Source organism: Barbus barbus (genome assembly GCF_936440315.1).
Source record: "Barbus barbus genome assembly, chromosome: 40".
NCBI classification, from domain to species: Eukaryota; Metazoa; Chordata; class Actinopteri; order Cypriniformes; family Cyprinidae; genus Barbus; species Barbus barbus.
In genome coordinates this window covers 12,133,637-12,147,255 of record NC_136718.1, presented here as the reverse complement: position 1 = coordinate 12,147,255, position 13,619 = coordinate 12,133,637, and the positions used below count along the sequence as shown (strand labels likewise).

Below are 13,619 nucleotides of genomic sequence, written 5' to 3'. Positions count from 1 at the left end.
AAGGGGGGGGGGAAATGAGTGCATATTGAGTGCACCTTTAAAACTTTTAAGAATGGTTTAATGTTGTATGCCTTCATCTCTTTCATCCTAACAAGGAGAGAAAATCTTCAACATCGACAGCGGCCGTAACGCTCCCTTACATTCCCCCCCATCTGAACACTACACCATCATCTTCAACACCTTCGTCCTGATGCAGCTCTTCAACGAGATCAACGCTCGCAAGATTCACGGCGAAAGGAACGTCTTCGACGGCATCTTCAGGAACCCTATCTTCTGCAGCATTGTTCTGGGAACATTTGGATTGCAGGTCAGAGATACTGTTTGCATTGTGCTCTATGAGCAGATTCTCCAGATTTCTACAGAATTTGAACCCCATCGTTTACAAAGTTCTGTAAACCTCAACATTTTTTAATCAGTATTTTTGTGTTGTTTGTCTTTTGAATAATCTTCTAAACAAGATTAATTTATTTGAGAAGCATTATTGCATAAAATAGTAAGAGTAGTTAAACTATTAGTCAGTTTATAAATCTAAACTATTATATTATACACTACCATATTACTGTACTGTATGTAGTTTTTTTTTTCCTTAACCTTGTTTGCAAATATTAACTATAACTATTAACTACCCTAACTATTTAAATAATATTTTTTTGTAGTATATTTTGGCTAATTTATTCATTCTTGCAGCTAAAAATAACTGTATTACTTCCTTAAATCATGTTTTTCCCAGTTAAGCACAAACCTTGACCCACAATGGATTCTTCATTGGTCATGTCAATCACAGTGCTTATGGCCTAAATAATGCTGAAACAAATACTAACCCCTAACCCTAGCTTTAAAGGGATAGTTCCCCCAAAAAATGAAAATTCTGTCCATGTAACGTGTGTATCATGGTACTGTCGTTAACGCGCATCGTAGCTTCATAAAATTATGGTTGAACCACTGATGTCACATGGACTATTTTAACAATTTCCTTACTACCTTTCTGGGCCTTTAAAGCGGTAGTTCTGTTACTGTCTATGCAGGGTCAGAAAGCTCTTAGATTTCTCCAAAAATATCTTAATTTGTGTTCTGAAGAAGAATAAAGGTTTTACGGGTTTGGAATGGCATGAGGGTGAGTAATTAATGACAGAATTTTCATTTTTGGGTGAACTATCCATTGAACATCAATATAGCATTTGTGGCACATCCTGATAAATAAGATCAATCCATTTTTGAAAGGTGTATTATTGGGCTGAAAAGTGAAATTGGGTGGGCAGTATTTGTATTTATTGTATATATATATTATTTTTTCCACAAAAAAATACAATGAAAGTTAATGGGAACCAAATCTGTTTGGTTACTAAATTCTTCAAAATAGCATCTTTTATTTTCCACAGAAAAAAGAAATTCAGAAAATGAGTAAATTTAAACCAGTAAATGATGACAGAATTTACATTTTTGGGTTATTTGTATAGACTATTTTTGAAATAAAAATTCCATCTGAAATAATAAGTCTACCTGTCCATGAGATTGTATGAAAGGTGACGTGAGAAGGTGACTGATGTATTGCCTAAATTTCCACTGTGCTGAGTAGGTTAGTGTTAACTTTTTGTTTTGTTGATCTGTGTGCAGATTGCGATTGTGCAGTTTGGGGGCAAGCCCTTCAGCTGTGCCCCTCTCAATGTGGAACAATGGCTGTGGTGCCTCTTCGTGGGAGTTGGAGAACTGCTGTGGGGTCAGGTAGGAGAACGAGACATAAAAAACAAATAAGGAGAACAACTATCAAAGATCTTTATGTGACTGAATGTGTCGAGTATTTCATCAAGTTTAAGATTTTTCAAGTTTAAGATCTATTTCCCCAAAGAATCTGATTTATTGGATGATATTTGGCCAGTTTGAAATTATTGCATCAGCTGATAACTTTGCTAGACTGCCTTATATCCTATATCCTTATATCCTCCCTAGAAGCATGTTTTAACATATTTTTAGTGACTTTAAGAAAATATTAAAATAAATGTTAATTATTTTGTGTGCATCTAATATACTTTCCTTTTCAATTGTAATATACAGTACACAACATGACCACAAGTATGTGAACACCCAAACTGTGTGCCACTTGTGATTAATTTTAAACCAGTGTCCATTAATTGGGACTTTTATTGCTACAACAGCTTCTACTCTTCAGGGAAGCCTTTTTTTCTACTAGATGTTGGAACATAGCTGTGCGAATTTGCTCCATTAAGACACAAGAGCATCAGTGAGGTCATGATGTTGGGTAATGAGGTCTGGCTCATCCTGAATTCATCCCACGGGTGTTCAGTTGGGTTCAAGTTTTTCCACACCAGACTCAGTGCGGCATTTTATTGGTGGACAAGCTGTTTGGTTTTTATCATGCTGTGAATATTTGTCAGTGAATGCATGATCGATTTTATGCATCTGAAAGTCTCATGAATTGGTGTAGCCAAAATAGACTGCTGACGCCAATTCTGACAGCTCAATGGTATCTTTGTAGGGTGGAGTTTTGGGGAAAGGGGGTGTGGCTAATTCCACAGCTAAATTTGATAGAATGCAAGTACTTTTAATTAGAAGGGGCATCTATGTTTTTGGCCATAGAACCATCCTAGTGTTGCATGGGACTTGAAAATGTGGTTTCTTAGACTTGATAGAGCTGAACAATAGCTGTGCTGATATTAATTGTGCCGATTGTGGCGGATATGATAAATATTTTCTAATACTTATTTTCATCTTAAGGCTGATATAAAAAATGTAGACTATTTTGTCTAAATAAATTAAATAAAACACTAAAAACTAAAATGAGTTAAGTGAATTTATACATCAAATTGTAATTGTACAGGATGAAAAATAGGAAAAAGAGCATGCACTGATAAATATATCTAATAGGCTACCGTTCAACACATTTTTTCAAATATTTAATTTTCAAATATTTTCAAAATGCAGCAAAACTGCATTTATTTGATCAAAATTACAGTAATATTACAGTTTCAAGTAACTTTTTTATTCTAATATAATTTATAATGTAATGTATTTCTGTGATTGCGATGCCATCAATGTATGGTTTTGACGGCCTCATTGATATCTTTATAGGGCAGAGTTTTGGTAATAGGGGGTGTGCCTTATTCAGTTTCAATCAGTTCCAGATTTTGTAACATTTTTAAAAAGATGAGATATCCACATATTTTTGCCCATGTATTGTAAACTATATATCCAGCACTGCTCACCATCGTACAGTATCAGTCATGTAACTCCTCTTAAAAAATTCTTATTTTCATCTCAGTTGATCGCCACCGTGCCCACTAGTCACCTGAAGTGTCTGAAGGAGGCGGGCCATGGGCCAGGGGCCGACGAGATGACTGAGGACGAGCTGGCTGAGGACGAGGAGGAGATAGACCACGCTGAGAGGGAGCTACGCAGGGGACAGATCCTCTGGTTTAGAGGCCTTAACCGTATCCAGACTCAGGTGCTGTGCATGAGACCCATTACCTCTGACCAATCAATCTCTCTGGTAGAACTAGTTAGAGCTCTAGTCACCCAAGATGGTTTCCACAGACAGTAGAACTTATGTCTCCTCAAAGAATGCTCTTTTACTTTTCCTTTCGTTTCCTCCTCTTCTCTCCTAGCTCTCTCTGAACCCTCTCTGAATCACCGACATTAGTTCATCCTTGCCTTCTTCCTCTTCTCTTTCCTCCTCTCCTTCACTACTCTATCTCTGTCTCTGCTTCCCACTGTTGGGACCCTTCACTAAATGCGTAGAGATTTCCCCCAACAAGAATCTATAACATTCCCTCCCCCCTTCCCGTTCTCAGAGCTCTATTTTGTCACTCTATTATGTAACTCGAGTCCTTTAAAGTCCTAATTTATTGCTTAGTATCTCATTTGGCTCTGAGTCACAGCACAGAATGCATGGGACTTGAGAATGTTGCTCCTCAGACTTGATAGAGCTTGAAAGATTTGATGAGGATCTGAACAATGTTTGACTCTGGGGATGCACCAATATTAAAGATCTGGTTGATATGATAAGCTGCTAATTATTTTCATGTTATGGCTGTATGTAATTCTATACTATTTTGTTTAAATAGATTAAAAAAAAACACTAAAACTTAAAATCAATTCATTTTAAATGCTAAATGTGCATTTCATATTGTACAGTATAAAATTAGGGGTTCAGACGTTTTGGGTCAGTAAGAATTTCTTTAAAATATTTTTGTCTTTTAAGTCTTTTATGCTCACCAAGGCTACATTTATTTGATCAAAATACAGTAAAAACAGTAATACTGTCAAAAATTATTATTATTATTGTTATTATTATTTCAAATAGTTTTTTTCTGTTTTAACATATTTTAAAATGTAACTTATTCCTGTGATTGCAAAGCTAAATTTCAGCATTGTTACTCTGGATCCATCAGAAATCATTCTAGTATGCTGGTTTGATGGTCAAGAAACAAATATTATTATCAATGTTGAAAACATTTTGTTTTTTGTAAAAACTGTGATATATTTTTTCAGGATTCTTTGATGGACAGAAAATTCAAAAGAATAGCATATAGTTGAAAGAGAAATCTTTTGACATTTTAAACTTTGCTGTCATTTTCATCAATTTGTCCTTGCTGAATAAAAGTATTAATTTCTTTCAGGAAAAAAACTGACCCCAAACTTTTGAACAGAAGTATATCTGCTGAAACAATAAGATAAACTTCTAATATCTACTGATATAGTACTGATTTATAGTGCATCCCTATCTTACGCATCAAGGCTTGTAATATTATCATAAATGTGCTTACCTTAGTTACAATATAAGGTGAGAAGAATATATTGGAAGTAGTTCTTATTTTGATTTGATCTGTATATATAATCAACCAAATGTGTATTATACTATCTTGTTTCTCTGCCCATTTTCTGTTCACTATCTCTTTCTCTCTATAATTTTTTTAATTATTATTATTGTTGAAGTAGCTTGATTTGAGTCCAATGCTAAATTAATTTCCCCGAGTAGAACTGAATTGTTCTTATGCTAATTGTCGGTCTGGACTCAGTCCATGACTTTAAGTGAGATTTTCTCTCTCTGTGTGTTTGGGTTTGCATAGAATTATTATGTGCTTGTTCCTTAAATTGTGCTAGAAGGAACCTAATAGCGTCTTTGTGGAAAGATCTGTTGTGTGGTGCACATGTGAGTTGTTAGTATTACTTTTGTTTCCTGAGCAGTATTGCACTAGGTACAGATATGGTATTAAAGGTCAGCAGGCATAGAGGAGGTGGGTTGTGGTGCCTGTTGGTTCATGGCACTGTAACTTAAGAAAGAGCTTTTATAACAGAATGCTCTCAAAGCACATGCATCCATGATGTAGCACTCACTCTTTTGCCCATGTTCTTGCCAATATACACCATTAGTTAACAGACTTGATGGGATAGTAGAGCATTATATAGCCATTTTTTTTTAAATTTGGAGTGCCCGGTATAGATTGCTGAAGTGCTTGTAAAGCTCCTTACAAGGTTTCCATCGATTCCCTCACTGCTCGACACTGAGTAGGCAAAACACAACACATTATAGCGGCTGGCCTCATATCATCAGTCAGCCTAATCTAATCACCGCTTTCATCCTGCGTGGCTCCACTGAGCAGAGCTCCTCCATTCCACAGTGTTGTGTTTTTGACACAGGGTATTTGCAGATTAATTATCGATGAGGTCTTATGCAAGATGATTGCATATTCTTACGGCATTTACATTTCGGTTTGGCCTGGTTCAACTTGTTCTTAAGGGCTGCATGTAAAATTGATTCAGCGCACAAAGTGAGTTTCAGAGAAGTGAAACATTTGGGCTGGTGTGGTTGCAGAGGCATCCATTTGTTGTGTTAGCTTTTATTACAAGTAATGTTCACTGAACTTATCTTGTGCGGTCTATTTGATCTTTAAACAAAGCCATTTAGAGACAAAAGAATACCGCAGTGACATCTGCACTCTATTTCTGGAAAAACAGAACAGAATCCTGATAAATTAACTGACAATGCAGCATGCTGTTTGCAACCAGCTTATTTATTCTTGAGTGAATAATATATTCAGGACTTGATTTTTATTAGAAAATTACTTAATCTTGATATGACAGGTCTTGGTGGTCAGCGATTAGTTGTGTTAGTGACAGAGCAAGTTATTACATTTTGATGAATGCTTATAAAGACTTTTATTTTCTTTGTTATATTATGCACCAATAAATCATTCTTAATAAGACCCAGGCTATGTAGTAAGAAAGTAAACTGGGTCAATAATGATTTCATCATGACTTTCATTATGATCCTGGTTGAAGGTCCTTAAAGGGGTAGTTTACCCAAAAATGAAAATTATGTCATCATTTACTCAGCCTCATGTTGTTTTATGTATGACTTTCTGTCTTCTGTGGAACTCAAAAGGAGAAATTCTGAAGAATAATTATGCTGGTTTCCACATTTCCACATAGTGACCCTGTCTGTGAAACCCCAAAAAGGACAAAACCATCATGTGCTTTCCAAGTAACAGCTTTGTGTGAGGAATAGACTGAACAAAAATTAAATTGTTGTTTTTCACAGCAAAAAAAAATAACAGCAAGTGGATTTAGAACGACATGAGGAAGAATAAATAATGACAGAATTTTCATTTTTGGGTGAACTATCCTTTTAATGTCTAAAGATGTACCCCTTAGTACACAATGGCAACATAGCTTTGTTTTCTCCTATCGGGTGAAGTATCACAAGCATATTTTCTCCTCGCTCTGCTCTCTCCTTGCTCTTTCTCTCTCTTTCTTGCTCTGAAGTGTGTATATGATGTGGTTCTCTCTCTCTCCTGCAGATGGAGGTAGTGAGTACGTTCAAGAGAAGTGGTTCGTTTCAGGGTGCAGTGAGACGTCGATCCTCTGTGCTCAGCCAGCTCCATGATGTAACCAATATTTCTACCCCCACTCATGTAGTTCTCTCCACTGCCAATGCAAGCGCCGCTCCCGGGAGTGAGTTCCCTGCTATCCCTACCTGTGTCAGACACAACATTCACACACTCAAAACCACTCACAAAACAAGAAAACTCTTACAAACACACACACATGTTCCAAGCATTCCTCCTCACACACAGCAGCACATGCAACACCCCACCGTGTGTGCCGTGGTACTTCTGTTCTGTATTTCAAACCTTCTCTGTAGTCGTCTCTGTGATTGAGCGGCTCTTTGCAAGATGGCCTATCTGGCTTTGACTGATCCTCTATGGGCCAATGTTTGTGTCTCCTCCCCGAGTCCCTCCTCTCCTTCTCTCGGTTTCTGTGTGCTGTCTTGCTGTGTTGGGCCTTTTCTCTTGTTGTTGGGTTCTTCTTTGTTGTCTGAAGGTGTTGGTTTTATTTTCAAATCCCTGTTTCTTGATAAGCCATTCTCTGTCTTCTCTCTGTCCAAAACTAAAGCTATTACCTACAACAGAATGCGTACAAAACACAGAGATAATGTGCGTTAAGTGCATGGCAGAAAATATATTTTCTTTGATTTGAATCTGATTTATTTTTTAAAGCTGAAGTGGTTTTTTTTTTTGAGCAAATATGATAGATCAGATTTCTTAAACATGAACCATTGGTTGGATAAACAGATAGTTCCGCCCCCAATCCATTGCCATTGATTGAAACAATGTTGTTTTAATCACACCACAGAGAAACACATTTTGGACAAATCAACCTACAAATTACTCATTTATAGTTGTCTATGGATATTTTGAATTGTAATAGGATTTTAACATAAAAATTACACACTTCAGCTTTAAAATAGCATATTCTTAAAGATTTGTTGTATAGATCTGGAAAACAGAATATATCATATAATACATGGCTATTAAAATGTCATGCACAACATGACTTTGATGTATATTGAATAATTTAATAATTGCATGAAATAATTTAAAAAGTATGTCTGGATATTGCAACAAGAACCTGTATTAAAACCTGAATTTAGTCCAAAAATCCACAGAGAGAATACAGAGAGAGCACTTATTTTCCGAGAGGCTTCTGTTGTCAAGCGTGGTTTGCTAAAAAGATGAGGTTTTACAGTAGGCAGAGGTACTCAATGTGCTGCACTGCTATGGCTTTTGAGCCTACACAGGGGTAAACCTTCGAGTATAAGCCCTATAAGGTTCTTCTCCCTCTGATAGTTCTCTCTGTCTCTGTCTCTTTCATTCTCTTTCCCTCTGTTACTTTTTTCCAGATAATTTCCATTGTGAGACTGTGTGAAAGCATCCTCTAATGTCTCTGTGCTACTGACTGCATCTACCTTCCACAGATCCTCACAGTCTTTTTCTCTGTCCCATGGTTCACATGGTTCATGGCTTATATCTATTTTTACCTATCTCCTGTTCTCTCCTCTGTAGGCATCTTCTAAACTAACAGTCTTTCATTTTTCTATCAAAAGTAGTACATTAGCATATGTCTAGATATCATTTATTAAAGGAATCAAAACAAGGGTTCAAAACAAGTTCAGCTCTATTGATAGCATCTTTGTCATGCTGTTGAAAATAATATCAGCTTGTCTGTCAGTTTACAAAAACAAGCAAAGATTACAAATGCTGTCAATTGAGTTAAATTTTTTTTCCTAAAAATACATTTACTAACTCTCAGGCCATTACAAACCTGTATGACTTTCTTTCGTCTGTGCAACATGAATTAAGATGTATTAAAGAATGTTCATGCTGCTCTACCATACAATTAGAGTGGATGGTGACCAAGTGCACTATAAAAAATATTATAAAAGTATCATACACACTATATTTAAAGGGGTCATCGTATGCAAAATTCACTTTACAAGTTGTTTGAACAAAAATGTGTGTTGGAAGTGTATGTACACATCCATCCTATAATGATAAAAATCCACCCAGTGTTTTTTTTTTAATGTATTTTAAAATCCACTTTCTCAAATCAGGCTGTTCTGAGGTTCCTGTCAGAATGACATAGTTCTGTACAGACTGCTCCCACAATAGTTGATTGACAAGACCGTCTTACCTTAGACCCGCCCTAAGTGAGCTGAGAGCTGTCCGCCTCCGGTGCAGGGGAAGACAAAATGTCTCAGATTAAGCGATTGAAGTGTTTAATTGTTGGATGTAGTAATGAATATAGCAGTCGTCATTTAGTCCTAACATCTGAGCCACTGAAGAGGCAGAGGATTAATACTACTTTCGCTTTGAAGGGAATACGCCGATCCCCGATCTACATAAATGCATCTATGTTCGCCCGAATCATTCGTGATCCAGCTTTATCTGCAGACCTCACTAGGATTTCAAGAAACATGGACTAGATCAGCATGCTGAAGACAGAGCAGAGGGTGACAGGGTAAAGAAGGTGTTTTTTACACTATCATTGAGAAATTTTAACCACAGTATGTTACAGACCTTTCATTAAGACCCTAAAGAATCATATCAACGTGTGTAAAATGGGCATCCGATGACCCCTTTAAACAGCTTTGTGAGAGGAACAGATCAACATTTAAGTTCTTCTATTTATGGTCACCATTCACTTTCATTGTGGTTTGGGCTTGGACTTTGGATTTAGCTATAAATATCTGCTTTCATGTTCCACCGGAGAAATAAAGTCATGCAAGTTTGGAACAACATGAGGGTGAATAAATGACATAATTGTAATTTAAAGAATAATAATTATAATTTGGGTGAACTATTTTTTAAACTTGTTTTGAACCCAGAATAATGCTTTAATACACCCTGATCGTATTTAATTAGTGATTTTAAGAATGTGTATTATATGTTTTCTTTTCTGGGAATAGTGGACTAACTAAATTTTTTCAATACTTAAAGATTTTTTTCCTATCTATTTCTCCATCTATGTGATATTTTTTTGTTTCAGGCTAGAAATGTTAATTACGACTACCATATATCATTGCGGCTGACTGCTCTTTGATGTGCTTCATATGTATCTGTACATTTTTCATCACATCTTTTCAGTTTGTGTTTGCAGACTTATGCTTATGTGGGTGAAATGTGCCACTCTACTCACTCTAGTCTTCTTTTTCAGCCCTATACATATCATTTTGTTGTTTGTTTTTTTCTCACGCTGAATTTTCTTTGGCTTTGACTGAGATTTACAAACATTAAACATCATTCTGTCAACCTCATGTTAGAAATCAGACTACAGAAGCATTTAATAGATGTTAGTGTGTTGATATCTTTGCCTAAATTTAGTATTTTTATTCATTTATGATGTATATATTTATACATCATCTGTATATATCTTTGAAAATCATTTCATGCCTGCAATGTAGCTCTTTAGAGAAGAAAACACTATATTTAGATCAATCATTCATCACAGCTCTCCAAAAAACAATTTTTTTCCTCACAGCTGTCTCACACACAAATGTTTGTTTAAAAATATTTGACAGATGTACGGCTCAAGTTTGTTTTCATTTTAGGTTTTATAAGATGGGTGCACATTGTATCCCAGAGGTTGAGAAGAGCCTCAGTGCTGCCACTGATAGATTCATGTTTATCTCACTCATTTGCTCAAGCATTTGCCTTGTACGGTAATGGTTCACTGCTCAGCACAGATGCTCCCTATCAGTAAGAGAGTCAGTTGAATATATTTTCTCAAAGTGGAAAGGTCCAAGCGATGCTAATTTATTAAAGTTTTCCTAGCTTTGATTACTACCATCTGATAAAAGTAATCATATTCATAGTCTGTGTCACTTTGCGAATTCTGCCATCAGATTATACAGTGCATTTTATAAAGTGTGTTGCTAAATGCATAATATTGTATAATTTTATAAAGATCACCATAGTTATATTATTCAAGATGCAAATATGTGAGATAAATCACAAATTATGGCAAAGAATATCAATACAAAATACACATTGCTGCAATTAAAAACAAAAGAATTGCATTAATTGTATTAATAGAACAAAATCTGAAATTCACTACATGGAGATAATTGCACTGTATAATTTATAGCATTTACAGTCACTTCTAAATATTATATTGTTAAATTAAAGACAGCGGTTAGATATACTGATAATTCACTCTAATTTTTGACCAGCTTCATTATTTACCCATTATAAAGAGTGAAAATAGGCCCATGTCCAGCGATTACCCTTTAACAATCTTTATGCATAAACTTTCTGAATGCATTCATACAAATTCAACATGAAATCATTATTTCATCACTGCTTTGTTAACTACTTCCTCTCCTTTCCCGCATCTTATCACTGTCTGCTTCAAGTCTTTCTGTGTAGCTCTATTTTCATTTCAGACATATTTGGGAAATATTTGTTGAGTAAAGAAGTCTTTTTAGGTTTTAATGATAAAGTTTTTCCATCAAGCTTTTTTTCTTTGAAGGACAGCGTGGGGGAGACAGTGGATAGTAATCTGGCATGCAAACATCCAGAACAAAGAGAAAAAAAAACAATCAGTTTTAAACTAACACACATTTCCCAAAAGTGGGCGATATACTCGAACGTTTACCTGTATCCATGCAAAAAAAAAAAAAAGAAAGAAACTCAAAGAACAAAAATGAAAACAAACAGTTTCTCGATTCAGATTTGCATGACTTTTTCTCAACAAACAGGCTCTTTGGAAAAACAGATAAGCACTTAACCAAATGCTTGACCGTCCCTTCCTGTTTGTTTGTTTGTTTTGTCTTGTAAATTCTTTCTTGGTCATTTTAGCTTCTTTTCCTTTGCTGGGTGAGTGTTGAAGTGAGGATTGGGGTGGGCGGCACCGGCCTGTGGCCACAGCAAAGGATCGCGCTCTCAAATCTCCTTCCTTCTGAATATACACACGAGAGACACGTGTGTATATGTGCTCCAGCCGCATTTGAGTTACTCTTACAGCATGAGCCTGACTGCTTACCATCATGCATTCAAGTTTTTGAGTTTGACCTCGACTTTCATTGTTTCTGTTCCTATAACACGACAACGAGACAGCTGCACTGGAATGAGCATTTTGTTTTCTGATCGGTTCCCGTGCTCCTTCTTCTTTTCTCTGCATATAGACTGAGGCAGATCTCATCAGCACTCTTCAGCTCTTCTTCTCTGTGTGTCATCTGCACTCGACTGCTCTGCTGCATGCCAAAAGATGCTCGCACTCTCTCTATCTTTCTCAGTGAATGTTCTTTTCCACACCTCTCTGAACATTCACAACTGAATCTGTCACCTGAACAGTAATCCAGAATAGTATCCCTTACCGAGATTTAAAAAAAAAAATTCAATTCCAGACCTATAATACTGTACAAAGGTGTGATCCATTTGTGCTGATAAGGTGACTTTTGCAGAAACCAGAGATGCTGTGACCTTGTTTATTGTGCCTGCTCTGTACTTGTCAGTGTGATAGTGCTTGTTAAGGTCTTCTGTCACAGCGGTTGGTGTCATGTAATCAATGGCTCAGTGCCAGGAAGTGACTAGTCATCATCATCCGTCTAGATGATGTCTCTGGAAATTTTATAACTTATCCTCTGGCAGTCAATGTAATCTGAGCCTGTGGAACAATTAATCATATAGGCCTACTAGAGCAGACTCACATCTGTAGATAATTTGCATGTGTTTCTTCAAATATACACTTTTATGTCATATGAGTTAAAACTAACAAACTTAAAACCTTTTTAATATGTAGGTCACTATAAAACTGAAAAACCCTCGAATTATGATTCCATTCTAAAAAATATATTTTTTAGTCATATTACATTTCAGCATTTTTTTTAGTGAATTTTTTTTTTTACACAAATTACATATATGTGTGTGTGTGTAAAATTAAATGTAAAATTACTATTTAGTTTAAGGATACATAAAATGCTAGCTATGAAATTACTGAATGAATTCCATTTTATACAGTGTCACAGAATTTTATTTTAAAAAACACATCTTGATGTGCATTTCACTAAATAATGACAGAATTCTCCTTCCTTATGATTTATATATGTCTGTTGCTGGAAAATGTTATTAGTACAATTGAAGATAAATTATAATAGTGAGAATGTAAGAAGCCTTCTAATGTTTTTTTTTGTTTTGTTTTGTTTTTTTCCTGGAAGTGCCCATAATTGAAGAAACACATGTTTTATATAATTATTATTATTATATGGAATTTCCATGTCCAGTAAATCATAACAGTAGAATGCAAACTGGAATAAAACTAATTTTGCTGATCAGGGAGAAATATAAATCCATAGATGAGATTACAGATCCTCTGATATTTAACACATCAGCTACAGTATATCTTCACAGCTTATGACCTATTTTCACTCATTGGCATTAACTGGCATCATTGGCTGATGGCCTCATTACGCATGTTGTCTCCATGGCTTCTGTTATGACATCACAATCACATTACTAGAGTGCCATTGCTTCCTTGTTAACACACTGCTGAATGCTGCTAGTACACTTGAGGAGTATATCATAACTCCTCCAAGAACAGCATACTGCATCACTGTGGGTGCGTCCTCCCTCCATACCACCATACGGACCCCCAGTCATGCATCAGTCTATTCATAACATCCCCATTTGCTTAGCACTGTTGCAGATTCTTGCCCACTGTTTCTTCCATTGGCTGTGTGTCTATGTGTGTATCAAGACATTCTCCCTTATGTTTCTCTTTCTCTTTGTGTCACTATTTCAATTTCCACCACTAATAAGTCGATA

The 13,619-nt window shown here is 35.9% G+C and overlaps 1 protein-coding gene across 3 annotated transcripts in view; it reads left to right on the top strand.

The window, feature by feature from the left end:
- The window catches only part of LOC306859701 (plasma membrane calcium-transporting ATPase 3-like), a gene marked incomplete at both ends in the record, with an annotated part of 43,824 nt that overhangs the window by 28,358 nt on the left and 1,847 nt on the right, over positions 1-13,619 (top strand). For 2 of the 3 annotated variants that reach the window (XM_079400895.1, XM_079400894.1), the window contains 3 exons: positions 96-307; positions 1,615-1,722; positions 3,278-3,460. In XM_079400895.1, the coding sequence (XP_079257021.1) occupies positions 96-307; positions 1,615-1,722; positions 3,278-3,460 (503 nt within the window). Of the gene's footprint in view, positions 1-95; positions 308-1,614; positions 1,723-3,277; positions 3,461-6,815; positions 6,970-13,619 lie in introns of all 3 variants that reach the window. The other variant, XM_079400896.1, reaches the window with a different exon arrangement.